This window comes from Antechinus flavipes, chromosome 6 (assembly GCF_016432865.1).
Source record: "Antechinus flavipes isolate AdamAnt ecotype Samford, QLD, Australia chromosome 6, AdamAnt_v2, whole genome shotgun sequence".
Taxonomy (NCBI): domain Eukaryota; kingdom Metazoa; phylum Chordata; class Mammalia; order Dasyuromorphia; family Dasyuridae; genus Antechinus; species Antechinus flavipes.
In genome coordinates, this window is record NC_067403.1 from 71,777,991 (window position 1) to 71,805,722 (window position 27,732).

Here is a 27,732-nt window from a genome sequence, read left to right on the forward strand (position 1 = left end):
GTCAGAATGACTTGATTGATCAAGTTGTTCTAAAAACAATATTGCTGCTAGTCTGATGGCAGTTTTTCGGTTCTGCTCATTTTGCTCTTCATTGTTTCATGCAAGCCTGTCCATGTTTTTCTAAGATCATTGAGCTCATCATTTCTTCCAGTACAGTCTTTTATGTCACAAGCATACACCAGAACTTGCTCAGCCATTCCATAATTGATGTATATCCCTGCAATTTCCAGTTTTTTGCCACCACAAAGAAAACTGCTATAACTATTTTAGAACATAGAGGTTCTTTTCCTTTTATCCTAATCATCTTGGGAAACAGACCTAATAATGGTATTGCTAGGTCAAAGGGTAAATTTACCAGTTATTAAAGCTGTGATCGTATAATGAGTCATATTCACATGTACTTTGTTTTATATAGCTGCCTCTTATGTCTAGATAAATTTTTTAGATTTCATAGTTCTCAACCATTCCAGAAGACCCCACAGTTTCTCAGCTAAAATCCTACCTTCTGCAAGAAGCCCTTGTATTCTTCAATCTTAGTGATAACCTCTGAGATTGCCCCCAGTTTTTCCTCCTCCTCTACATTTTTTTTTTTTTTTTTACAACATGGTATATGTATATGGTATATGTATTATCTCACCATTAGACTGTCAGCTCCTTTGGGGAAGGATCTATGGTTTTTGGTTTGTTGTTGTTGTTGTTGTTGTTGTTGTTGTTTTGGGGGGAGGGATGGCCTTTCTTTGTATTCCCCTGTGCTTTGCCTACTGCAGAATACTATTAGTCACTTAATAAATTCTACTTGACAGACTGAAAACAACACAAAGTCAAAAACTGTTTCTACCCCCAAAGAGTCCACATTCTAAAGGGAACATGCAAAGAATTATGTCCAAACAAGGTCTATACATGGTATAAATATGAGATAATCTCAGAGGGTAGGCATTAGAATGGGAGGTGGGGAGAGAGTGGGATGGTGAAAGTGGTCATGCAGAAGATGAGATTTTAACTGAGATTTGAAGGAAGCCAGGGTGGGAAATGAGGGTGGAAGGGCATTCTAGGAATAGAAGACAGACAGGGAAAACACCAAAGTGGGGATGTGGAGTGTCTTGGTCTGAGAACTACAAGGAATATAATGTTGCTGGATTGTGGACTACTTAGAAGCAAACTGTAAGGAAACTGGAAAGGCAGGAGGGAACCAAGTTGTGAAAGCTTTAAAAGCCCAGTGGAAGATTTTCTATTTGATCATGGAGTTAATTAAAGCAGTGGGAAATGAAGGAGGAGGGGAATATAAAACGGTCTGCTTAGGTCCTGCCTCATTTAAAAAGCTTTCTTTTAGCCAATAAAATACTTCCATTTTGGAGAGAGTATCTTGGGGTGTTAAAAACCAAGAAAGAACTAGTTATCTACTCAAAACATTTTCATAATTTCATAAAACCCAGGAAGCAACCTAAGTATTCAGCAGCAAGGGAATAGTTTAAACAAATTGAGGTACATTAATGGAATGGAATACCATTGTGCTACGAGGACTCAACAAGGATGAGAGATACAAAAAGGCAAATCTTTATGAAATAATTCAGAGCAGAATAGGGGCAGAAACAGAATGGATAATAGAATGGAAGTAATAGATTAATAAATTTAATATGTAGATAAAAGATAATGCATTGACAAAGAATCCTCCAAGAGACTTTAAAGAGTCTTGGGGTCTTACCATCATATATCTAGAGCTGGAAGAGGAAGAGTACATTAAAATCAACCCTTTCCCCCTTTCCCCCCCCCCCCAATTTTACAGATGAGAAAACAGGCCTGGAGAATTAAAAGTAACTCAAGATCACACAGATAATAATAAATGGCAGATGTTTTGAACCCAAGTCCACTGGCATCAAATCCAATCAAATCCTTTTGCTGTATTGCTACACTCTTACATAGTTGTGGCTTAAAAGCTAAAAGTTATATTAATTTATTTGAAATGAATAAATTATAAAAGTTACTTAAGTGAGTTTAGTTAGTTTAATTGATATTCATTGTAAATAAAACTTATAATAAGTAAAAAGCTTCATCTTCCTTACCATTCCTTCTCTTCTTTATTATTGTCATTGTTAGCATTATTATTATTAGATTTTTGGTTTAACTAGCTTCCTTTTTCAAGGAATAATGCTTTTTAATTCACTGTTGGAATTTAATTCCAACTCATGTCATTCATTGGATTTTTCTTGATGTAGTAAAAGAGTACTTAATTTGGGGTCTATGAATTTGTTTTTATTATTAATATTTTGATAATTATATTTCAAAATAATTGGTTGCCGTTGTAATCTCATGTGTTTTATTTTTAATCATTTAAAACCAATTATTCTTAAGATTTCATCAGATTGTCAAAGAGGTCCATGAAGCAAAAAAAGGTTAAGAACCTCTGGTCTTAATGGGAGGGGGGTTAAGAAGAGAATAGTTTCAGGTTCATTCCTATTGGTTACATTTAGATGGTTTATTTTCACACTTACAAGAATATTCTGGGATCATATCAGCTGTTGTGTGGCAATAAAGTCGGTATTCCAAACGTGTGGTGCAGTGATGAGTGGCGTAGTTGTTAAGATTTATTATATTTGCCATGTAACAGGTAACTGTTTAATTGGACTTAGCATTAGCAAAAAGCCCCTGTTATTTTTCACAGTTGAAATAGGGGCCTAAAATTTGTCTTCAATTCACAAACACTTAGTAAGTACTTTGATGTCAATATCCTCTTCCTTTCTGTTGTGAAGTTAATTGTATTTTTTTCTTTTTGGAAGTCATACTGGTGTATATAACACACTGGTGTATACAACAGTCATCTCTCAGTACTCTCCATTCATCACTTGAACCTTCTCTTATTACAGAAAAAAAATTAAGGAAAGCCAATTGATTAGGCTGCCATAACCAGCATGTGTAATATGTTCCCTCTCCTCTACCCACAGTAGGACTTCACCACCTTTTTGGTGTCTTGGATCCCTTTGATAGACTGATGGATCCTGCTCATAATTCAGAGAAGTTATTACTAGTAGACATGATGTAGTGGGAGGGTTGTAACTAGAATGGGGAACAAGGGGAAAAGATAATAGTTACAAAGAATCTCAGCCCCTCAATTTTGAGAAGTGACAGCCCTTTTGGAGCTTGGCCTTGGCCCATTTAAAAAACTTTGTACATATTGAGTTCTTTGCTATTCTCACCATTGACAAAAAGTTGGTGGGGGACACACTTGTTTCTTACTTCAGTTTTGTTGATTTTTAAAATTTTTTACACCATGGTCATTACTAGCTTTGAAAGATAAAAGCTTAAACTTCATATATGTTTAAAAATAAAAAGCAACCTAAATAGAGTAGCTATTATTGTAGTTAAAATTATTTTGTTTTTTTGTGTACGTATACATTCTCAGGTGCGTGTGTGTGTATGTATGCTCGTTTCATTTTGCATTAGTTCAGAATAACAGTAATTTTAAAAAATCTTATTTCTCGGACATTTCTCCCTACCCCCATTGAATTTTCTCTTGTAACAAGTAAAACAGTTATTCAGGACTAATAGTGTATGTGACTTTCTGTGCCTCTCTATCTTCCACCTCCTAAATGGGAAGAATGAGTTTAATTATTGGTCCTCTGGAAACTACATTGGTCAATGTATTTAAATTGAATTTAATTGCCTTTTGCTATTTTTTTTCAAATATTAGTATAGACATGTTCTATTTACTTTCCAGTATCAACTTATGCCTTCTTATATTTTTTTTAATTCTTCATTTATTGTCCAAAAGTAACTATATCATTCATTTGTTTACATTCTTCTTCTTCTTTTTTTTTTTTTTTGCTGAGACAATTGGGTTAAGTGACTTGCCCAGGGTCACACAGCTAGGAAGTGTTAAGTGTCTGAGATCACATTTGAACTCAGTTCCTCCTGACTTCAGGGCTGGTGCTCTATCCACTGTGCATTCCTTTTTTTTTTTTTTTTAACAAATCTTATTCTGAATTTAAATAAAACAGGTATTTCCATAACACAGTAGATTAGGGGGGAAATGATCACACAAGAAACTGCAAATATATTGCTATTCCTTTTAAATATATATTAATGTTATTATGTAACTTTTAATCTTCTCTCTCCCCAAAGATGGTTAAACAATAGATACAAATATAAATGTGCATTTTCTCTCTCTTCCTCTTCCCTCTCTCCCTTCTCTCTCTCTCTCTCTCTCTCTCTCTCTCTCTCTCTCTCTCTCTCTCTCTCTTTCTCTCTCTCTGCCTCTGTCTTTCTCCATCTCTCTTCCCACACATACAATATATATATATTTACATATGTGTAAAATCATTCTGACCACTTTGATCAGTTCTTTCTCTGGATGAAGATAGCATCTTCTTTTCTAGGCCTTTTGAAGTCAGTTTGGCTATTTGTAATTGTCTAAATCAAAACTTCTTAAACTGTGAGTCACAGTCCCATATGGACTTATATAACTGAATGTAGGGGTTGCAAAAAATTTGGCAACACGTATCAAATATTTTGCTAAGATTTACTTCTTTAAGCAAAAATAAACAAGCACATCCATTTAATTAATATGCAAATTTGATTTCATCTTTAATAAGTGATAGTAAAAGAATCATTTTAAAATAAATTTCTTTATGATTTATTATTAGTAAATGCCCTATTTGTATACCTGTAGACCCAGGATTGTGTAAAAATTTCTCTGACTAAAAAGGAGTCAGGAGAGGAAAAAATTTAAGAAGCCTTAGTCTAAATGACTTAATCACTCACAGGTTTTCTTAAGATGCTTAGCCATTCCTTAAACATTGTTCATTTGCTTTGTTTCCAGTTTTTTGTTTGTTACCACAAAAATGGCTGCTTTGAATAGTTTGGTGTATATATATATATTCTTTATCTGATTTTGTCTTCTTTGGATTAAACAGTAGTGGCAGCAGTAGTTTTGAATGCCTTCTCATAATTTTAAATAGTTGAAATGGAAGATTTCATAAAAAATAGATTGGGGTTTTTCTCTATGATCCTTAATCAACCTGACTTGTGTATTTGGATATCTATAGAAATATTATCAACCACTACATAGAATTCCCAATCCCTCTATTTTTGTCCGCCTGCATTTTTGATTTCTTTCATAGGCTAATTGTACACTATTTCAAAATCTGATTCTTTTTTGTAGAGCAAAATAACTGTTTGGACATGTATACATATATTGTATTTAACTTATACTTTAACATATTTAACATGTATTGGTCAACCTGCCATCAGGGGGAGGGGGTGAGGGGAAGGAGGGGAAAAGTTGGAACAAAAGGTTTGGCAATTGTCAATGCTGAAAAAATACCCATACATATAACTTGTAAATAATAAGCTATAATTAAAAAAAATGCTAACAGAAAAAAAAGTAATATTATCAAAACACATTTTAAAAATTCATTTCCTTTTTCTTCTTTTCTCTTGTAGGTCCTGGATTTAGGTAGAAGTCTATCTTGATTTTTTGTGGCACTGGGAATGTTCATTTCCACCTTTCAGAACTTCAGAAACGTGGTATAAAGAGAGTCCAAAATCTTCCTCTGTCCTTCCCAGGACTTGCTTTCTGGACATTCCAGGACTTGATTTCCCGACATATCTGGGAGCCCAAAGCACTCCATTATGAACGTGACAAGTTTATTCTCCTTTACCAGCCCAGCTGTGAAGAGGCTTCTGGGTTGGAAACAGGGGGATGAAGAAGAAAAATGGGCAGAGAAGGCTGTGGATGCTCTGGTCAAAAAACTGAAGAAAAAGAAGGGTGCAATGGAGGAATTAGAAAAAGCTCTGAGCTGTCCAGGGCAGCCCAGCAACTGTGTCACCATTCCCCGATCACTGGATGGCAGGCTGCAGGTCTCCCACCGCAAAGGGCTGCCGCATGTCATTTATTGTCGCGTGTGGCGCTGGCCAGACCTTCAGAGCCACCATGAACTGAAACCGCTGGAATGCTGTGAGTTTCCCTTTGGCTCCAAGCAGAAGGAGGTCTGCATCAATCCATACCACTACAAACGGGTAGAAAGCCCCGGTAGGTGAAACCTTTTTTGCTCTATCTGTATATGTATACATTCCCCCAAGTGTATTCCTTAGAACAAAGCTTCTTAAACTGAATCACGACTCTATATAGGGTCATGTAACTGAACGTGGGAGTCGTGAATTATAATTTATTTCCAGTAAATGTTTGATTTGTATACTTATTTTATATACTTAAATATCGGAGTTGTGTAAAAATTTCTTGGCAAAAAAGGGTTGTGAATGGAAAGAGTTTAAGAAACTCTGCCTTAGAAGAGTAATGATACTAAAGGTATATTGAAATGACCATTTTCCTTTTTGTTATTTTCTTTTTAAAACCACAGGACAATAGCAAATAACTTTTTTTGCTATTTGAAATTCTTGCCCCTTCAATATTTCACACAATTAGAAACTGAAAACTGGGTCACCTGTTACATAACTTTCACCCTGGAAGGAGAAGGATGATGAGGAAATGCCAGTTGTCACCATGATGCCAGAACCTCTAACTTAAAGTGTTTTTCTGGTTTCTAAATTTAACTTTGTATAGTTTTTAGTGAGATTTATATACAGGCAGCAGCATGTGGTGTGAAATCTGCATTTCCCAAAGCAAGAATCTGTGCCTACCTCCAGACTATTAATAATACTTAGAGAGATAAATCTTTTATAAAAGAAGTAAAAAAAAGAAAAGACATCGTGGCTTTATGGAGTCCATATAATTTGCAAAGCACCATGCTATGATCACACTACAATGTTTTTTGGGAAGCTTTTATTGTCATGTAATTTAACAAAACAGAGTTTTTGTTAACCACATTTTCAGTCAGTTTATGTAAAGAAAGGGCCCAAAGGGTAAGTAAGAAGGAGACTCCACTTCTTTATAGCCCACTTAATGTTCTCCTTGCATTAGTGGGGACAGCCAGAAAAGACCAAGGAAATCATCCCTATATTCCAAATCCTATCTGAGAATTCTAGTGGCAAGAGCAAATTCATTTGTGGGGATGGAGGAAGCTGACTGCATACAGAATCATTCAATTATTGTACAGTTATTCTAGGAAAATGTCTAATAGTAACATAGTTCCCTTTCTTAAAGGGATTGGAGGAGAGATATTGCCCCCCTCCCAAAAAAAAAAAAAAAAAAAGTTGTGCCATAGTGATAGGGCCTTGTGGTGGCTGGCTGAGAGTAATTTCCCCCTTAGCAGAAGTAGGCAGGAATGTTGAAAAGAGGAAGGAACCCCTTTTTTCATGGTGTAACTTTGAATCAAAACTTCTTCTGCTTAACACTCATTTCAGCTCCATCTCTATCTTCCAAACTTTAAACAGTGTTTTTATCAGGGGAAAGCTTGCTTAGAGAAAGATTTGGGACTCTTAGTGTACTGCAAGTTCAGATTGACCTAGTGGATGATATGACAGCAGTAACTACTGCAACAAAAAGATAAATGCTGTCTTAGATCACATTGAGATGGCTACAAGCAACATGGAGAAAATCTCCATGCGATGGACTGTTCAGGACACATCTATCTATAAATATTGTGCTCAGTTCCTGAGTGCTTCATTTTAAGAAGGCTCTTCAAAAACTGGATAGGATCCAGAGGGTGCTAATTAGGATGGAAAAGGGTCTTGTTGTCCTTTTAGTATAAGAATCAATTGAAAGAACTGTTGGTATTTAGTTTGTAAAAGAGAACTGAAAATAGTATGACTGTCTGAAAGCATTTGAAAAGCAGTCATGAAAAAAGACCACCCTTCCCCTACCTTCCCACTTTTCTGTTTATTTGGGGCAGAGAACAGAAGTAGAAGAAATGGGTATTGGTTGCAACAGATCAGATTTAGGCTTGATGTCAAGAAAATGTTTTTTCCATTATAACTGTGTAAAGAGTGGAAAGCTCTGGGAATTAATGTGGGAATAAATAATCTGGGAATGAAGCGTAGAATTCTAAACTGCTGCTAAATTTCATTAATTTGTGGATTAATTAATTAATATGGAACTCGGGTAAGTTACTGCACAGAACAACTCCGTTATTCTTTGCTGTAAATATTCAGGTGAAGGCCGGGTCATCGTTTTTGGTGTAGATTATAGATGGGGTTCTTCTTGGTCTGGTGTTCTCAAATTTTTTCAACTTAAGGCATTTGCCAGAAGCAATGGCAGTGTATTGAACAGTTGATTTTGTAACAAAAGATTCCCAGACCGTATGGCTTTCAAACGCATCATTCAGGCCTTGGGATTCTGTCCCTTTGTCTTGCTCTCCCCCAACTTCTTTGTCTTCCTCCCCAGGACTTGTAGCAGAGATGTGGCTTTAGGCCACTGTTGCTAGAGTCCAAGGTGTCCAGGAAGAGCAGGTAGCTTTGACAACCAGGTAGCTGACCAGGGTAGAGGGCAGTCTTGGACTTCATTGAGAGACATGTAACCTAAACCTTTTTCTAGCCAGGTTTCTAGGAAAAGAGCGTAGGATTCCAAACTGCTGCTAAATTTCGTTAATTTGTAGATTAATTAATTAATATGGAACTCGGGTAAGTTACTGCACAGAACAACTCTGTTATTCTTGCCAGCGTTTCTGTAGAGGAAGAACAGAACTTCCATAGTCTGGCGCTGCTTATTGAATTCCTTAAAAAGCAGTCTGTATCAGGAGTTGTGAGCACCTGAGGAAGGTGGAGGAGTCTCTTACATGGTACATTTAAAGCAGTGCTGGATTTGAGGACAAAGGATTTGCCTTCTCTGATATTTCCTGCTTAAGTCGGTGACTTTAGCTACTTCCCTTAAGCCTGGATCAACTTTTTCATCAATGAAGGTTGTTGGACTAAACAGAATATGGTCCGATCCCTTCACCTTGAAATATCTTTTATTCCAAAACAGCTGAGAAAAATACCCATTACTAAAACATCCTAGCTTTTTTCCCTTACCTAAAAGTCTAATTAGTGATCTTTTTCATCATTCATACCTGCCAGTATAAACAGGCTGTCTTTCTAGAATTTTCTTGCTTTTAAGCAATCTTATATGAGATGATTTCTGTTTCTCAAGAATTTAATTTTAATTATTTAATTAAATTTAATTATTAAGTTGCTTAATAGCCTTCTCTCGCATTGTGATCCCTTTTGCTTAAGTATATGATAGGAAAGGGAAAGGCAAAAAGCCCAAGTGGAAGGTTTTTTTCTGCAGCTTAAGTCCCTGTTAGCCTCCTGAGATCTCTGTGTTGACAATTGACTTAGAACATTTTTGTGGCTGCTTCTGCAAGTCTTTGTAATCTTGCCTTGAAGACTTTCAATTTACATGCCTCTGTTGCTTTTTCTGCTCAAACACAACTCCAGGACAAAGCTAGTGACAATTGTTATAAATGCCCATTTTTGTGAGTGCAAGGGATAATGTTGTAAAGAAATTTTTTTCAAAATAAATTTAAAAAAGATTTAAAAAAATAAAATAAGTAAATGTCCATTTTTGTAAGTGGGGAAACTGAGACTGCCAATGAAGTAGACTGCACAATTGGTATCAGAGTTACGCCTTGAACTCAAATCTTCAAACCCTAAAACTAGTGCTATAAGTGTATTAGGTTATACATTTAAGACAATTGTAGATATTTCTAAAGCTTTTTAACATTCTCTTTTGTATTTTATGTTTATGACTTCTTCATTCTGCAAGTCTCTCACCTTTGTCCTTTTCCCATCAAGCAATATTTTGTAGCAAAAAGTGTAAAAATAAAAGAAAAAGAAAAGACAGTTCATTAGTACCTGCCATTACGTGAAATATATCTGACTTTGTTCAGAATTCCATTCGTATGAACCCCCAGTTTTTTCAAAGAAAAAAAGGCATTTTCTTGTCTCTTCTCCAGGGGGGGTATATGTGTGAGAGAGAGAGAGACAGAGACAGAGAGACAGAAACTGGGAGGGAGGATGAGGGAGAGGAAGGAAGAAGAGGAAGAGAGAAAGAGACAGAGAGAGACACACAGAGAGAGACAGAGACAGAGAGAGAGATCATGGATCTCAAAATAAAAGGAAGAGTGGCAGGATTTAGGAAGCAGCAGATAAATGAGATTTATGGTATGGACCTGAGATTTTTTACCCTGTAGTCCTTTTAGTCTCTTACCAGAGATGGAGGATTATTCTGTGACCTCAGGCTGGGACGAGTTGGCATTCTGCAGGCTGAAGTGAGGAGAAATCCCAGCTTTGCAGGGAGTGAGTGGGCTTCCACAGGATGCAGCACTTTCTTTACTGGGGAGAATTGAAGTTGCTGTGAGCAAACCTATCCATGGGAGGACAGAAGCCACTTCTGGGTAGTAAGGGGCACCTTCTGAAGACTGGTTTGAGCTTCAGAAAAAGTTTGAAAGTGCAGGGATTAGAGTCAAGGCCAGCCTGTTGGGAGCCTCAATTTCCTCATTTGTAAAATAGGGATGATAAAACTTTTGCTGTCAGGTTCTTTGGGGTGGTGTTTTGTTTTGAGGAAAGTGCTTTATAAACTGTAAGGTAGAAATGTACGAAAACTAACAAGCCATCTAGTTTGGCTACGTGACTGTTCATTAGTGCCAACTTTATTGCTTACTCTCTGTGTGTGATCTTAGGTAAATCACTTTAGGGCCTCTCAGACCCTCAGTTTCTTTATCTATAAAATGAGGAAACTAGAATAGGTGACTTCTAATGTCATTAAATCTCTGATCTTGCAGATAGTATTATAGAATGTGTGGGAGGGCTAAACCTAATGTCTTATCAGATATTGAGTAAGATGTTTTATTCAGGGTTTGAATTTTAGAGCTAAAAACCTCACTCCCATTATGTCCTCCTTCAATAAAAGGGATTTAGGATTGGGAAGGAAAAGCAACCTATCTCAACTATTGGAGAAGTCAATTCAATTGCTATCTACTGCTTTAAACAATGGGCTGATGGGGATCTCTTGCCATTTGGTCTTAATTCTTGGCATTCTTCACAAGGCCTTTGAAAACTAAATAGTCTTCTCTGACTTCAAACTTAACTGGAAAAGCTGTGTTTAAATCCCTGAAACTTGAAATTCTGTAGTTCTGTTAGCCTTGGGGGCTATTGCAGACAGGTTAGCTTGTATATTTAGTATGTGGATGATGTGGAGCCAAGGGACTGAGAGAGCCAGGAGAGTAGAAATAGGCTCTGGTTGTAGCTTAGTTGAATTCAATAGTTACTTACCGAAAAAAGACAATGTAGTAAAATGGCAAGGGGTTGGGATGGATGGGAATGCTATAGTAAGAGGACCTGAATTCAAATCTCTCCTCTGTCATTTACTCTTTTTATGACATCATGTGTTGTTCAATCATATCTGATTCTTTATGACCCCTATTTGGGGTTTTCTTGGCAAAGATACTAGGGTGATTTGCCACTTTCTTCTCCAGCCCATTTTACAAGAGAGAAAATTAAGGCAAACAGAGTTAAGTGACTTGCTTAGGGTCACTCAACTAGAAAGTGTCTGAGGCTAGATTTGAACTCAGGAAGATTCTAACTCCAGGCTTGGTTCTGTATTCATTGCATTAATCTAGATTTTTTTCATCTACAATGAAGAGGAGATTGGATGAGATGATTTCTCTGGTTCCTTTCCAGTTCTAAATCCTTGTTCCTATTTAAGTGCCAACAAGGTGCAAAGCAGTGTACAATAATAAAAAAGGCCCTGTTTATGAGCGAGTTGCTCTCCTTTGGGCCTGGGTCTCCTCAGTCCTAAAATGGGTGAGTTGCTTGGAAAGGTGTTCTCTTAAAGTGTCTTTCTGTAGAACACTTGATGCTTCTTTTGAATTACAAATGGCTAGCTTATAAAGTATTTTTAATTGAATTAAAGTCCATACATATCAGCCTGTTTACCTGTTAGCCAAATGTGAGAACTTAAGCCCTTTGGATATCATTTCACCTTGGAAGCATTTGTGCAATATGTGGACTTGATATCTTGGTAAAATCTTTAAAAGGCAATATTCTGGAATAATTTTATTAAGTGTCTGAGGTACGCTGGTCATCCACCATATCAGGAGAAGGGGAGAGAACACGGGAATTAGTCCTTGCCTTCAAGGAGTTTATATTTAACAAGAGGAAACAGCATGTCACAGGTAAGTAAATAGAAATGTGCATGCAGAATCATTTTAGGGAGAGGGTGAGTGCTAACAGCTGGCGATCATTAATGTGGGAGGGCAGCTCAAGAGCTGAGCCTTGAATGGAGCTAGGCATTCCAGGCGACAGAGGTAAGAGCATTCCGGGATACGGAGTGCTGACCTGTGCCAAAGTATGCACTGGAGCAAGAGAGAATGTCCTGTGCAAGGACCAGTTTGGCCTGAATGTCTACTATGAGAGGGAGGGAGGTGGTATCAGTCTGGGAGCAGAGGTTGGAGTTAGGTTATGAAGGACTTTCAAAACTAGAATTTTTCATTTCCTTCTAGAGCCAGAGAGGGGCCTCTGAAGGACCTTGAACAAGCGGTGGATATACTTTAGGAATATCAATTTTGCAACTCCGTGAAAGATCGGTGGGAGTTGAATTTTGAGGAGTTAAAATGATAAATTATTAGAAAATACTTTTGAGGAAGAGACATTTAAAACAATTAGCCCACTTTTTTTCTAATTGATGGAGAAACTGAAGTCCATAGAGGCAAAGGGAGTCATTCATTCAGCAACCATAGCTTAAGCACCTACCATGAGTAAAATATTGAATTAGTGACAGAGCCAGAGCTGTTTCATGCTTCTTACAAGGTATCTTGATGTGTCCGTTGGATGTCTGAGGTTCTTTGCATAAGTATGTCACTTGCAGTATCAGCTAATTAACCGATAGCATAGGTTTTATAACTGTAGGGACATCAGAGATCATCTAGTCCAGCCTCTCCCTGATTTTATAGATCAGATAGCTAAAGTTCTGAACAGCAGCTAGTGACAACAGTCATAGAACTCCGAATTAAAATAAAAAAAAAAAAAACCTGAGTTCCGATCCAACTTCAGATACTTAGTTCTGAGTTCTGCCTCTTCCATTTACTCCCTGGGTACCTTTGGGTAATCCCTTACCTAACTTCTGTTTCCTTATCTGTAAAATGGGGATCAAAATAGCAGTATTTCAAAAATAATTCACTTAAAATACTTTATAATCCTTAAACTGTTACAGAAATGCTATTTTATTCTTTTTAATGTTAATAATGGTAAGCTGAAATTAAATTTCTAAGGTCACATGGCAAAAGAATCAAGTTTTGAACTTAGAGACCCTTACTCCTGATACAGCTTCTCTTTCTATTATCTCACTCCTGCCCAGTCAGAGACCATTCATCTTCAGAGGCCTCCTGAAGGGGCCCTAAGGCCACTTAATGAAACCTCTTTACAGAGGTGATGTGACTTGGCCAGGATCACCTAGGAAATAAGAGACAAAGATAGAACTGGCCTGAATTCCATCCTTTTGGTACTTCCAGTGATCCATGTATACTCTCTCTACCACTACAGGTTGAATGGCTTGTTCAGGATCACACATATAGATCAGATACCATTCCATTCTAATCTTTATTATGATTCAAGGACAAGTTCAATTTTTAAATCCAGATGACTTTTTTTCTGTAGAAAACATTTTTTTCCTTCTGTCTCCTGCTGAATCTTACTCATTTGTGAGATTCTAGTCAGATCAGTCCTTAGTTTAGAACAAAACACTGACAACTTGATCAAGGCCATGCTTCAGAGGATTGTGGTTCTGTGAAAATCATCTAGTCCAACACTTTTTTGAACTCTCTAAACAAAAGCAACTGTGAGCATTTCCATATGCCAACAACAGAAAATATAGGATACCCTATGAAACTGAATCATAGTTATATAGTTTGTTTTAAAAAAGATGCTATACGATCAATTCAACACAATAGCTGCCTTTTTTCTTTTTTAAATAGTATTTTTTTCCTATTACACATAAAGGCAGTTTTTGATATTCATTGTAAAAGAAATTTTGAGTTTGAAATTTTCTTCTTTTCTCATCTCCTCCGTCTGCAATATGGTGAACAATTTGATATAGGTTATATGTGCAATTATGTAAAAATATGTATCTATATTGGACGTGTTGGGAAAGAAGAAATGGAACAAAAGGGGGAAAATGAAAAAAATAAAGTGAAAATTGTCTGCTTCAATCTGCATTCAGACTCACATCAGTTCTTTTTCTGGATGTAGAAAGCTTCGTTGTCTTCCAAATATCATTTTGTTCTTTTCTATGCATTTTTAAAGAAATTCAATCATCCTCTTTTCCTCCTTTTTTTGAGCACTGCTGATATTTGTAAAGCACTTAGGATGCAGTGCCTAGCCTAGAGAAACAAATACTTGTTTCCTTCCCTCTCCCCTTTTTTACATGTGAAGAAAATGAGACCTAAAAAGGCGATGTGACTTTTTCATAAAAATCCAAGAAATAAGTGGTTGAGATTAAGCTCATAGTTCTGCAGAATCTCTCTAGCGCTCTTTTCATGTAATCGTGTCCCTTTCATTATTTCAAAGATCCAATATTTCGTGAGTCCATTTGGGTGTCCCACCAATGTATATTACATCAGTAACTCTGTTCTACTTTAGTACATGGTCCTCCAGGGTTACTGTGGTTAAACACTTCCATTTGGTCCCAGCCTTGTGGTGGAGTCAACTTTCCTGAATTTCACTAGGCTTGTCCACCCACAACAGACATATAGTCACTGGGCTTTTGCTTGAAATCTTTCCATCCCAATAGGGCTTGCCAGGGCTTGCGCCATACTGGCATAGCCTTTGATAATCCAAGGCCATTTCTATCCTGCCAAATGGTAGTGGAAGTTGAAGGACATATCAGATCAAATATTTTGATGACTTATCTTATCAATGTAAGACTGATGGCGTAAAAGAGTTTTGGGTCAGTGAATATACAAATCTTCTGAGTCACAATTCTACCTTCTTAAGATGTGACATTTTGGGATTGTTGGGGAAAATTTTCAAGCTCAGTAAGAAGTCTCTGTTGTCATCCTGACTTTTCCTTGACTTACATCACTAAGAAAAATTTTAAAGGGACTTTGCAGCACAGTAGACTGAATGTTTTGTATCTAAATTTGAAGGCATCGGGCTCTTTCTGTAAATACTTTTCAAAGCCGGAGACGTGCACTTTAAATAAATTTATGTCTCCCCACATATTTCTTTAATGCTTTAGACCAGTGGTTCTTAAACTTGTTTTCAGTATCTTTATCCTATTAAAAATTATTGAGGATCTCTCCAAAGTGTTTTTGTTTATCTGGATTATATTTATAGACATTTACCATATTGGAAATAAAAATTACTTTTGAATTTGTAGACTCTCTAAAAGGGTTTCAGAGATCCCCAGGATTCTTTAGACCATACTTTGAGAACCACTGCTTTAGACCATTTGACAGCTGAAAAATCCATCCCCAAATCATTTCTTGATTACATTCTCTAGTAGTATGTCATTAAGTTCTCTTCTTTACTCCTCTTCTTCCTCTTTTTTAAAAAAGGAGGCATGGAATCATGCTTCTTAAACCTAGAAGAAATACAACATCATTATTTGAAGCTTGAAGGTCAGTTTAGAGGTCAGCTAGTCTCACTTTCCCTTTTAAGAGTCAGGAGCCCGAACCTAAGAGAAGCAAAGTGAGTTCTTTTAGGTTACATGTCACTGGTAGAGCTAAGACCAAAGATGAGGGCTTCTAAGACCATCCATTGCTTTTTCTGCTAAATCATCTTTCCTTGGGGATATTATTTTGGTCTAACAATTCTAGTAAACACTAAGTACATATTGTATTCCAGGTGCTGTGCTAAGGATTGAGTATGTAAAAAAAAAAAAAAATTGGGGGGAGAGGGGAAACAGTGCTTACTCTCCAGAAACTCACAGTCCAATGGTGAAGGCAATATGTACACCAAGAGATTTTTTACAGGATAAATTGGAGACATCATCAGAGGAAGGAACACTAGAATTAATGAGATTAAGGAATAGGTCCCTATAAAAATGATCTTTTAGCTGGGAATTGAAGCAAGCCCAAGAAACCAGGGGAGAAGATGTAAGAAAGAACATTCCAAGAATGAGAAACAGCCAGTAAAAATGTTCTGAGTCAGATGAAGTGCCTTGTTTAGGGAACAAAAAGAAAGTCAGTGTTCCTGGATCCCAAAGGAGAGTGAGGTATAAGAAGACTGGAAAAGTGGGGAGGAGGAAGGCAGGTTATAAATATGAATATGAAACAGGATTTTGTATTTAATCCTAGATAGGGAACCATTGGAATTTATTGAGTCTGAAGTAGAAATCAAATTTCATCTAAACTCTATGGAAAGTCATGACTGGACATGTGGTTTTAAGAAAGAGACCATTTGATAACTCGCCATCTTGGAGAAGTGGAAGAGGGTCTGATTCACATCACTATCTCTGAAACCCATTTGAGATTATGAATATTCCCAGAAGACATTTTTTTTCCCTGTATCTGTACAATTAGTCATATCCTAGAAGAGACGATAAATGTTAGCCAGCAGCTTTCAGGCTAAGGAACATAAATGTTACTGAACTTCATTGGAAGTATTCTTAGCTAACCTGATGACGTATATTCCTTTTCATTGATTCCATGTATGGTAAATGCAGTGCAAAACACTTTAGAATATATACACCTTCTATTCAAATATTTTGTTTATAGCGATATGATTGTGAGATCAAAAAAGACAGGTCTTTTTCACATGTTTGTTTTTTTTCCCCTTTTATTGCTGGAATTGTTCAATAGGAGTCATCCTGTTCATGTTCCCTCAATAGAATGCAGCCCAGGCGTCGTCACCTTGGTGTAGTGTTTGTGTGTCTGTGGTTAGGTTGTGCTTACTATTTAATGTTTAGTTGAGTATTTAACTTACATAAGAGTCTCTTCTCCAGGATCACTGCTAAAATGTAACGAGATTCAGGATTAACCAGATACTAATCTGCCTTTTTCCAGAGTGGTAGGACCTGCTTTTGTTCATGGGAAAACTAATAATCTTTTGTTACTTTCATTGTAGTTCCACTACTGTGGTCCTAGAGGGGAGTCAAGATATATATATATATAGTGTGTGTGTGTGTGTGTGTGTGTGTGTGTGTGTGTGTGTGTGTGTGCGCACACAACCTCTTCAGCTTTCTCTTGTTTCTTTGGCTTTTGTTTTTGTTTGTTTGGTTGATTTTTTTGGGCTATAAGATGATTTTTCCTCCAGGTTAAGAATTACACCAACAGGCAGGAAAAGAGGTGGATATTTCTGGTATTTCCTGACTGGTTTAAAAGTAAACCCACTACTGCCAATTCAAATGTCAGGAGGACCTGAAGACAACCAATGAGTCTCGGAAAAGCATATTTCTGGTTCTTTTTAGTGTAAAAACTATTTCACATTAGAACTGGAAGGGGATCTTATGTGGCATATGGTCTTCATCTTACAAATGAGGAGCTGAGACCCGATGAGGTGACGTGACCAGTGTCACATACCTAAGTGAGAATCCCATACTCTGTATAAACCACGGCATTTCCGGAGCATTATAAAATATGTCTGTTGCATGAAGAGGAGGGATGGGTTAGTCTACGGCTATCTTTTTAATACTGGAGAGAAGAGATTGCCTAAGATAGTCAAGGAGGACCTGAAGGGTCGCCTTGTCCCAAAGTCTATCTCTGTGTATTCTGCCATTTAAAAAAAGGTAATTTGGAGGTAGCATCTTAGCCAATTTAAAATAGTACTTCTTTTCTTCCTCTCCAGCCTTTTAAAATATCTTCTTGTGATTTATTCAACCGAGTTAGACTTTTGTTCCTCACTGGATCTTGGATTTAAGCTGGAAGAGATAATATAGGACATTTTCCAGCTCTCACCCCTATTTTCCTAGTTGAACGAAGCAGACCATTCTGGGTGACCCATGGAGATCATGAGCTAGGGTTCAACTCTATGTTCTGATTCTTTTATGCAAAGATTGAAAAGAAAGAAGCAGAGGAAATTTGGAAGGGCTAGCCTGGGAAATGTGGGGGTGGGGTACTTCGGACAGCCTTGGGACAAGGTGTGAGGACTAAGAGGCTTTGTGGGCAGGATGTAAGAGTGGAGGACCCTGGAAGGGTTCCAATGGCAATTTTTTCCAGTGAGTCTGGACTCTTCCCCTTCAACAAGCACCTCATCCTTTTACCCCTCTTGCAAGATTTCCCTATTTCTGAGACTTTTAGGATTATTCTTAAAGAGTAGGCTCACTGTTTTGAGGCTACTCTTTTAATAACTTATATATGTGGCTTATTTTACTGAAAGTATAGTCTGTTTTGTGTAGTACAAAGTTTCTGACTGGGAATTGGGAGTCTTGGATTCTGGTATCTGCTCTGCTAATCATTGGCTAATCAAGCACTTAATCTCTCTGGACCTCAGTATCCTCATTGTAACAATGGAGGATTCAGTCACTAAGTTACCATCTAAGCTTTGACTTCTCAGATATCTAATTCTGGCTTATTCTGAATGTATAAAAGGCTCCTGGGATCCACGAGGAGTGTCTTTAGTTTTGTCATGTATGAAAAATCTGTAGTTTTCAGCTCTGGAACTATGATCCTGATATAAATGGTCTGTTCAGGAATATTCATCCTTCTTACAAAGGGAAATAAAGTTCATCTTAATACCATCTCACTCATATATCTATGTGTGTGTATGTATGTATACATATATACACATATATATCTATATAAAGTTGTACAATCAGCCTTTACTTGAGGATTTTAAAGCCAAGAAATGATTTTGGCGTGAGCCACAATTTGTCCTGAGTCACCTTCTGGGCCAGTATGTTTTTAGGGGAGGGAGGGGGAGATGTTTTAGCCAATGTAGACAAAGTATGACTAAGGGATGAATATGTCATGGCTTTCAGAATTGATCTACCAGAATTGCTTTATACTCTTCTGCTTAAATTTCTGTTTTGCCTTCCATTTTCCTTCCTCTGTTTTATTCTTGGGTCTCCATAGTAGCTCCTGCAGTATTTAACTAAAGACAATATCTTCTCTGCTCATCTTAGAAGCTTTCTCTGGGGATGGAATTGTTCTTGACAGTGCTATTTAAATAAAATGGTAAAAAGTTAAGTAGCAGCTGTGGGTAAAATGCTGTTGAAATGTGTAACCTTCAGCCAACTGGCTCTTGAATTGGGGGAAAAGAACAGCTGTTTAAAAACATCAAATGTTTTGTCATGAATAAATCTCAGTACTGTCAATCTTGGTGATCCTGTTAAAGTCTCCATGTGAAGAATAAGGACGTGTTATCTCATCATTCCCCCTGGCTTCTTGAAATCTAAATTCACATGATTAAGTAGGAAGAGAAAGAGAATATTCCTCGCAAGCAGCAGCTCAGAGTGGTCTCCATTTGGGATCCATTGGCCCATCATGAGCTCTTCCTAGAGTTTGAATCTTTCTTCTTCATGGCACAGATGAGGAAACTCAGGCTTGAGGCAATTAAAAAACTTCTCTAAGGTCACACAAATAGTATCAGATTTGAACCTATTGATGTGGAACCAATGTTCTTACTGTGTTATGTTAGAATTGCTGGATGTCAGAGTCAGAAGGTCTTCCTGTTCTATTCCCTCTAATTCACCCCCCCCCCCAACAGAGAAGGGAAAGGGAATAAGCATTTAGTAAGCATCTGCTGTGTGCCAGGCACCTGCACTAATCACTTTACAAATATTATCTTATTTGATAATATTTGTAAGAGAAGGAAACTGAAACCAGAGAGGGTGGAAAGTTAAAAGGCTTGCCCAACATAATCCAACTCATTACTGGCAGTATTGGAACTATACCCCAGGGTACTTGACTCCCATTTTAGTGTTTTTTCCTTTACCTCTTTCCTTTTCTACCTCATCACTTCCTGCTTGAGCCCTCTGCCCCCGAGTTTCACTGGATACTCATTCAAGTTGAAGATAGATTTGGAAAAATCTATGTCATTGTATTACATTGGGCAGCGTGTGTCCTAGAGAAGTACCTAATTCTTAAGGCAGCCTGACTCATCTCAGTGAGTCAGGATTCTTGGATTGTGAGTTAAGCGTTGGCTTTGTGTGCTCTCACCTGTGGTTTTTACTAAAATTCTCATCAAGAGCCTGACTTCCTTTTGGGCCCCTGCAGACTGACCTTTATTCAGGAATAGAGCTCTGGTTGCTCACTTATTGGTATAACAGCGATTGGAGATTTCTTACCTTTGGTATCTTTGAGGGTCAAGTTTGGAATACCTAGTACTTTTTTTTTTTCCCCTAATACTTCAGGGGCACTTAAATTTTTGTATGTGAGTTATGGACCTTCCCTCTTCAGTGGCTAGAGTATCTGGTCTGGAGTTAGGAAGAATCATCCTCCTTGAGTGCAAGTCAGTTTACCCAGTTTACCTCAATTTTCTCATTTCTTCACTGAGCTGGAGAAGGCAGTGTAAAACCACTCTAGCATCTCTGCCCAGAAAAGCTCAAATGGAGTCACAAACTGTCAGACATGACTGAATAACATGGCAGTCTGAGTCCGATGGATCCCTTTCAATAATTTTTTAAATGCATAAAATTGAATTTTAAAAGAAGCCAAATATGGAAATGTCTTACATGATTGTACATGTATAAACTATATCAGATTGGGTCAAGGAAGGAAGAGAAGGAGCCCAATTGTTTTAGCATATAATTGGGGGAAAATAAAATATCATTTAAAAATGAAATTAAACTACATTAAAATATAATTATCAAAATATTAGGGGAAGGAGAGCCAAGTTTTCGGGTTAAGAATTCCTATTTTGGAGAGTCCATTAATTTTTCAGGTTTTCCAGAAAGGACTGACTTCTTAGCAGGTGACCAAAGAATAGTATGAGTTTTAATTACATATAGTCCCCTGATGTTGAGAAATATCATGATGTTCATATGATGTTGGAAATAGATACTAAAAATGTGAAAATGTAGATGTTATTAAATAATTGGATTATTCTGTCTCTTGATTTTTAAAAAATCCCCTATGGTCCATATTGATGAATTTATAATCATTAAATGAGGACTCCAGGAATAGTAACTTAGCTCACCATCGAAAACAGTTACGCCCTTTTAGCCTCTGAGCAGAGTGCCAACAGGCATTATAACATGTAGAACGAAGCATTCGTTTTCACATGTGGTCAGTATATTGGTTTGTTTTGCTTGACTGTACATGCACAGATCTACGTGTGCTAAGCTTTTTAACAGTACACATCAATGCATACATGGTAGAACAAACACTGCATTTCTTGTTTATGCCTCTGTCTGATCTTATGCTCTTTGTAGTTTTACATGTTACATTGGAGCTCTTATTGGAGTTCTCAGTCTCTCATCATGACCTCTTCTCCAATCAAAGCCTTCCCTTGTAAGAAATAAGTTTACAAACAATTCAAACTTTATAGTAAACAATTTCTTTTTAAAAAATAACTTTCTAATGCTTAATCACAGAAAAATGATCATTCTGTATAATAAATAATTCTTAAAAACAAAAAGGAGAAAGAAATCAGCAAAACTGATCAATAAGAATGTCTGAAAATGTGTAATGTGTATAATTTTCCAAATTCTTGGACTTCCAGTATCTGCAGAGTTGAGGAGGGGATATTGGTGTCTTCTCATAGCTCTTCGTAAATATGCTTGTTGCTTTGCAGTTTTGAACATTCATTTGTGATACTGTGTGTGTGTTATTCTTAACATTTACATTATAGTCACTGTGTATGTTGACAGGTAAATTCTTAGTGTGAAGTCCGCCTGTTTTTGTAAATCATTGAATATTTCCTGTTTTCTCTGTGCAAAAGGATATAATTTTTTAAAAATTTTGATGAGATTTTCTTTTTATATCTGTGATTATGCTTTCTTGCCATAGAAGAACATTTACTCCCAAGTTTCAGTTCAAGTTTTTAAATCACTTTTCTTCCTAGAAAATTTTACTTTCATTTTCTGACTATTAAATAAATTCCCATATGTACTTGGAAATCACTAGCTCTGGGATTGGGGGACCTGGGTTTGAATCATTTCTTTTTTTTTACTTACTTCCTGTGTAATCTTATACTTTGTCATCCTCTCTTTAGGTTGTTTACTCATCTGTAAAAGGAGGGTGGATTAGGTGACCTCTGAGGTCTCTTTACAGCCCATGTTTGTATTCTATTTTGTTCACTGGATATAAGATGCAGAAGAAAATAAAAAGGAAAGGGAAATTTCAATCCTGTTTTCCTCCCCAACTTGCTCCATTCAGAATTTTAATGGAATTGAGATCTTACTACCGGTAGCACGCAGATCACAATCCATGTTGTTTGACATCTTCCTGTAATTCCCTTGCCTCAGGAGGTCCCCCCAGATATCTAAGGACTTTACTTGTGTTGCCTTAACTTAGGGAAACCAAGGTGCCATTCCATCCCTTAGTGCTTAAATATTTGTTTGCTTTTTATTTCTGACATTCAGATTGTTAACATGAATTTAGCTTTCTTACCATTTGCCTTTTATCTCAAAAAGTTACCATTTGATCAACACTGGAATTTTGCTTTGTTTTATTGATATAGTGTTGTTATGTTACAGTCCTTCCTGGATATAGAATCTCCTCCTTCCCACCCCACCCCCAGTTAGCCTTCCCTTGTAACAAAAACATTATACAAAACTAAGGGATACAGCAAATTGTCTGCAAAAATTCCCTTCTTCCAGCCCTACTGTCTCCCTCCTCTTTGTGCTATCTTTCCTTTTTTAAAACCAAGATGCTTGGCTGTATTTTACTATTATTTCAGTTTACAATGTAATTATTGCACATATTTTTTTTTCATTTATTCTGCATCAGTTCAGACAAGACTTCCCAAGTTTTCTCTGATTTTCTCATAGTAGTACAGCTTTATTCCATTAAATTCATTTGCCACAGTTCACCCTTTCTCCAGTTGTTGAGTATCTACTCTATTAACAATCTTTTTTGCCACTATTATTACTGTTCCCACCTCCCAAATTTAAAAGTTACTTGATGACAGTTTAGAAATGCCTAAGTTAATTATACCATTATACTCTAGTAGTTTTAAAATAAAGAATGCTGAGATTTTATAAAGCTGTAAAGTAACCTCCTCATTTTAAAAATGATGAAATTAGAACCTAGAAGAAGGGATAGGGAGTAGTACTCTTTGTAGTTGCACTTTACTTTTATTATCTTATTTGATCCTCACAACAGTCCTGTGAAAAAAGCTGTCTTTATTTCTATTTTAAAGAAAAAAATGACTCTAAGAGAAACCAAGTGACTTGTTTGGGCTTATGGAATTGTTAAGTTTTTTTTTTCTTTTTTTTTTTCTCAGCATTATTTTATTTTTCCAAATACATGTAAAGAGAGTTTTCAACATTCATTTTTGTAAGATTTTGAGTTCCAGAGTTTTTCTCCCTTCTCCTTTCCTTCTCTTTCCCCTCCCCAAGACAGCATTCAATCAGATATAGTTTACACATGTATAATCATTTTGAACATATTTCCATATTTGTCATGCTGTGCAAGAAAAATCAGACTAGAAGGGGAAAAACCGTGAGAAAGAAAAAGGTGAAAATAGTGTTCTTTGATTTGCTGTCAATCTCTGTAGTTCTCTTTCTGGAATAGTATTTTCTACCCTAAGTCTATTGGCATTATTTAAGATCATCACATTGTTGAGAAGAGCCAAGTCTATCACAGTTGATCATCATATAATCTTGTTACTATGTACCATGTTCTCCTGGTTCTACTCAGTTCATGTAAGTCTTTCCAGACTTTTCTGAAATCTGCCTGCTCATCATTTCTTATAGAACAATAATATCCCATAACATTCATATACCATAACTTATTCAGCCGTTCTCCAGCTGATGGGTGTCCGCTTGGTTTCCAGTTGTTGCCACTACAAAAAGGGCTGCTACAAACATTTTGCACATATGGTTCCTTTTCCCTCTTTTAAGATCTCTTTGGGTTACAGACCCAATAGTGGTACTGCTGGATCAAAGGGTAAGCACAGTTTGATAGCCCTTTGGGCATAAGAACTAGTAAATTTTAAGAGCCTTCTTGTTTCTGCTCTTGCCAGTGTTGTGGGAACCGCCATGGCACCACCCATTGCCAGAGGGTGAACATTGGGTTCAGTGCCGAGTTTATATTTTCTCAACACACCCTTGTGATATTCCAGAGACATGTGAGAGAACAAGGAGAGGCCAGATTGGATCATGGAAGCATAGATTTAAACCTGGGAAGGAATCTAGAGCTTATTTAATTCAACACCTTCATATTATAGATCATGAAATCAGGGCTCTGAGAGAAGCAGGATGATCTGTCCCAGTTCACATGGACACTGTGGACCAGTGGGAATAGTTCTAGATTGGGAGTCCAGATTTCATCAGAAATCCCTGTTCTCTTACTTGTTGTACTGTGACCTTGGGGGCAAGTCATTGTTCTTTCTGGAACAAGTTTCATCATAGATTTAGTTCTGAAAGGACTTTCACATTCTCTAGTTAAAATTCCCCATTTTTGCAGAGTATAAAAAACTGAGGATCAATGAGATTGAGGGAGATGCCCAGAGTCATATAAATAATAAGCAACATAGCCAAGATGAAAAGTAGCTCTCATCTGTGTAGCACTTTAAGGTCTATAAAGCATTTTATAAATATTATCTTATTTGACAGGAGGGAATAAGCACTTACGTAGCTCCTGTTGTGTGAGAGGCACTGTGCTAAGTGCTTTACAATCATTATTATCTCATTTGATCCTCACAAAAACCCAGGGAGATACCTAGCTGTTATTATCACCAGTTTACAGATGAGGGTGGGAATAAACATTTATTTAGTTCCTACTGTTTGTCTAGGTACTATGCTGAGGTGGTACAGCGATTGGAGTTCTGGGTCTGGAGTCTGGAAAACTTGAATTCAAAACTGGCCTCTTATACTTTTAGTTGTGTAACCCTGAATAGGTCACTTATGCCTTTTTATCTCAGTTTCCTCATCGTAAATTGAACTAGAGAAGGAAATGGCAAACCCAAGAAACCCCAGATAAAGAATTGGACATAATTGAAAGGGCTGAACAACCACAATCGTATGCTAAGAGCTTTACAATTTTTAATCTCATTTGATCCTCACAACTACCCTGGGAGGTAAATGCTATTATATCCATTTTCTAGATAAGGAAACTTGCCTGGGACTCCAAATCCAGCCCCACTTGTATCTTACCTATTGTTCTCTAAGGTTCGTCCCTCCCTTGATCTGCTCTTGGGGTGCTACTTTTGGAACCCCTAAGCCTTTGCTCTTAAATCCACCAGCCTGTTCTGAGAAAAATAACCTTGTTAAGTGCAGACAGCCCCTGCTCCCAAGGAGCTCTCTCTTTCTTCATGATATGGGACTGGTGCGGTGATCTCCAGTTTTTGTTCCAGTCATTGTCCGCCTACCCAGAAAGTGGGAACCACATGGAGCTTGGGCTTGGACTTGCCTGTTCCCTTGCCGAGGTTAGAGCTGGAGAAGAGACATCTCTTGGGAAGGGGCACGTGACCAACTGAGCCACACATTGATTTGGTGAGCCATTCGCCTCTGTGTCTCACCTGGTTACTAGCTCCGGTCTTATAGTCAGCAGCAACCTGGGGAGCATGTGCTTCAAGCTGTATTTTCTAAACCAGGGGGAGGAATAGTCCCTCCCTGCCCCATATAGAATGAAGGCTGAAATTCTTCCCAGAACTCACCCCTATTTTTTCAATTCTATTCAGTTCTTTTTTACTCCTCTGTGTTTTGGCAGCAGAGTAAAAACAGACTGGAATTGCAGACTCAAGTATTTCCTAGAACCCCTGGGACTCTTGCCTTACTCTCAGTTTGGTTTCCCAGTTGAGTAGAGAAGGGCTTTTTTTTTTAAACCTGAAAATTAAGGCAAGCTCTCAGAGAAATAGAGACAAAGCACCGAGCAAAGGAACAATCTGAGGTTCTTAGGACAAGTTGAGGCAAACAGCCCGAAAGCAGAGAATACAGAATATGACAGCAGCAAACCCGGACTGATTTTTAAGTGGCCTCTGGATCACAGACTTGGCAGGATTTGGGGGTTAAAGAAGTTTGAAAGAGTGAAATGAATTATTCAGTTGCTAGGCTATTGGGTTTGCTTTCAAGGGACATGTTTCCAATTTGAACCAGCTGGAGATGGAAGAGGTGGGGGGAGAGTCTGAAAAGATACAGAGAACAGGGAGCATCCTTTGGAAACTGTATTCTGGGAGTAGCCCTTGGAGGCCACTCTTAGGCAAGGAAAGATGACAACTGCAGAAATTATGGAGCCAGGAAAGTTGTAACACTCAGGCCTTAAGCAGAAATAAAAAATGGCCCTAATTTGACACCTAAAAAATAGCAGGCTGCTGTTCTTGCTCACATTTGTGGTCAGGCACACAAGCTCAGCCTTTTGTCACGCCTAAGAAGGCAGCTGTTCAGCAAAATGTAATTTTAGCAAACATTTATGAAGCTCTTACTGTGTACCAGGTGGTAGAGTTACAAGACAAAAATAAAACCCCTCAAGAATATGGAAGGAAGAAGGGAGGGTTGCCACTAATCTCTTCCCAAGCTGGGCATCGGCAGGAGAATGCCAGAGATAATATCATAAAACAGATGTTTCTTTGTGTTGTTTTCTCCTTGTCTGAAAATCCATCCTGCATATCCTAATGACCCTGTGATTGTCATGAGAGAGATGGGGCCAGAAGTTCTCAAATGATGAGGGGGAAATCTTTGATGATCAAAAATAGTGTTTAAGGTGGATATATACATTAACAGTATAACAGTAGGATTTGCTAAAGAATAAATATACATGTATGTAGAAACATCCATATAAACATGTATATGTGTATGTGAATGTTTATATCTTTGTATATATGAGTAATTATTCCTAAGCAAACCCCTTTATGATAGTATTAAACTGAATAATAACGAGCAGTAATATTTATGTAGCACTTTAAAGTCTGCAAAACATTTAATTTTTTAAAAAAATATATTTTTACTTAGATATTTCCCTGTTTAAAAAACAGTATACTTCAAAATTTACTCAGTGTTCATCAGTTCTTCCTCTGGAGGTGGATAGCATTTTTTATCATGTATCTTTTGGAATTGTCTCAAACCATTGTCTAATCAGAGTAGCTAAGTCATTCATCCATCCTTACGGTGTTACTTGCTGTTATGTTGTACAGTGTTTTCCACTTTCCTGTTCTGCTCACTTCACTTCTCATCAGTTTGTATAAATCTTTACAAGTTTTTCTGAAACCATATTGCTCGTTATTTCTTACAATATAATCACATACAATAACTTGTTCATCCATTTCCCAGTTGATGGGCATCTCTCAACTTCCTATCTTTGCTGTCACAGAAAGAGCTGCTATATTTTTATAGAGAGAGGTCATTTTTTCCTCTTTGATCTCTTGCAAAGCTTTTAACATATTATCTCTTTTGATCCTCACAACAGCTCTATGAAAATAGATATTATTTGTACTCCCATTTTAAAGGTGAGGAAACTGAGTTTAAAGGAAATTGAGTGATTTGCTCAGTCACAGAACTGGTGTCTGAGGTAGAAGTTGAACTCAGCTTTTTTTAACTTAAATCTAACAATATTCATTTTGCCACAAGTGAATACATACATACATATAATCAACTAGCCTATGACCTATTTATATATTTTTTCCTATAGAATGAATTCATACTTGTTTTGCCCAGTAATTAAACTATCTCATTTGGAGAGGCAATGTGATTTAATGGATAAAGTGCTGATACAGTAAAGCAACAGGACAAAAAAAAATTTATCTTTCTATCTTCTGCTTCTTAATCTGTAAAGTGAAGGTAGGAATACCTGGAATCAATTAGCTCAGTTTTAAGGTTAGTCTGAG

The 27,732-nt window shown here is 37.2% G+C and overlaps 1 protein-coding gene across 1 annotated transcript in view; it reads left to right on the top strand.

Annotated features, from left to right (window-relative positions):
• The window catches only part of SMAD1 (SMAD family member 1), a 93,185-nt gene that overhangs the window by 36,123 nt on the left and 29,330 nt on the right, over positions 1–27,732 (top strand). The window contains exon 2 of the mRNA XM_051967388.1: positions 5,437–6,025. Within this exon, the coding sequence (XP_051823348.1) occupies positions 5,626–6,025 (400 nt within the window). The 5' untranslated portion in view covers positions 5,437–5,625. The remainder of the gene's footprint in view (positions 1–5,436; positions 6,026–27,732) is intronic.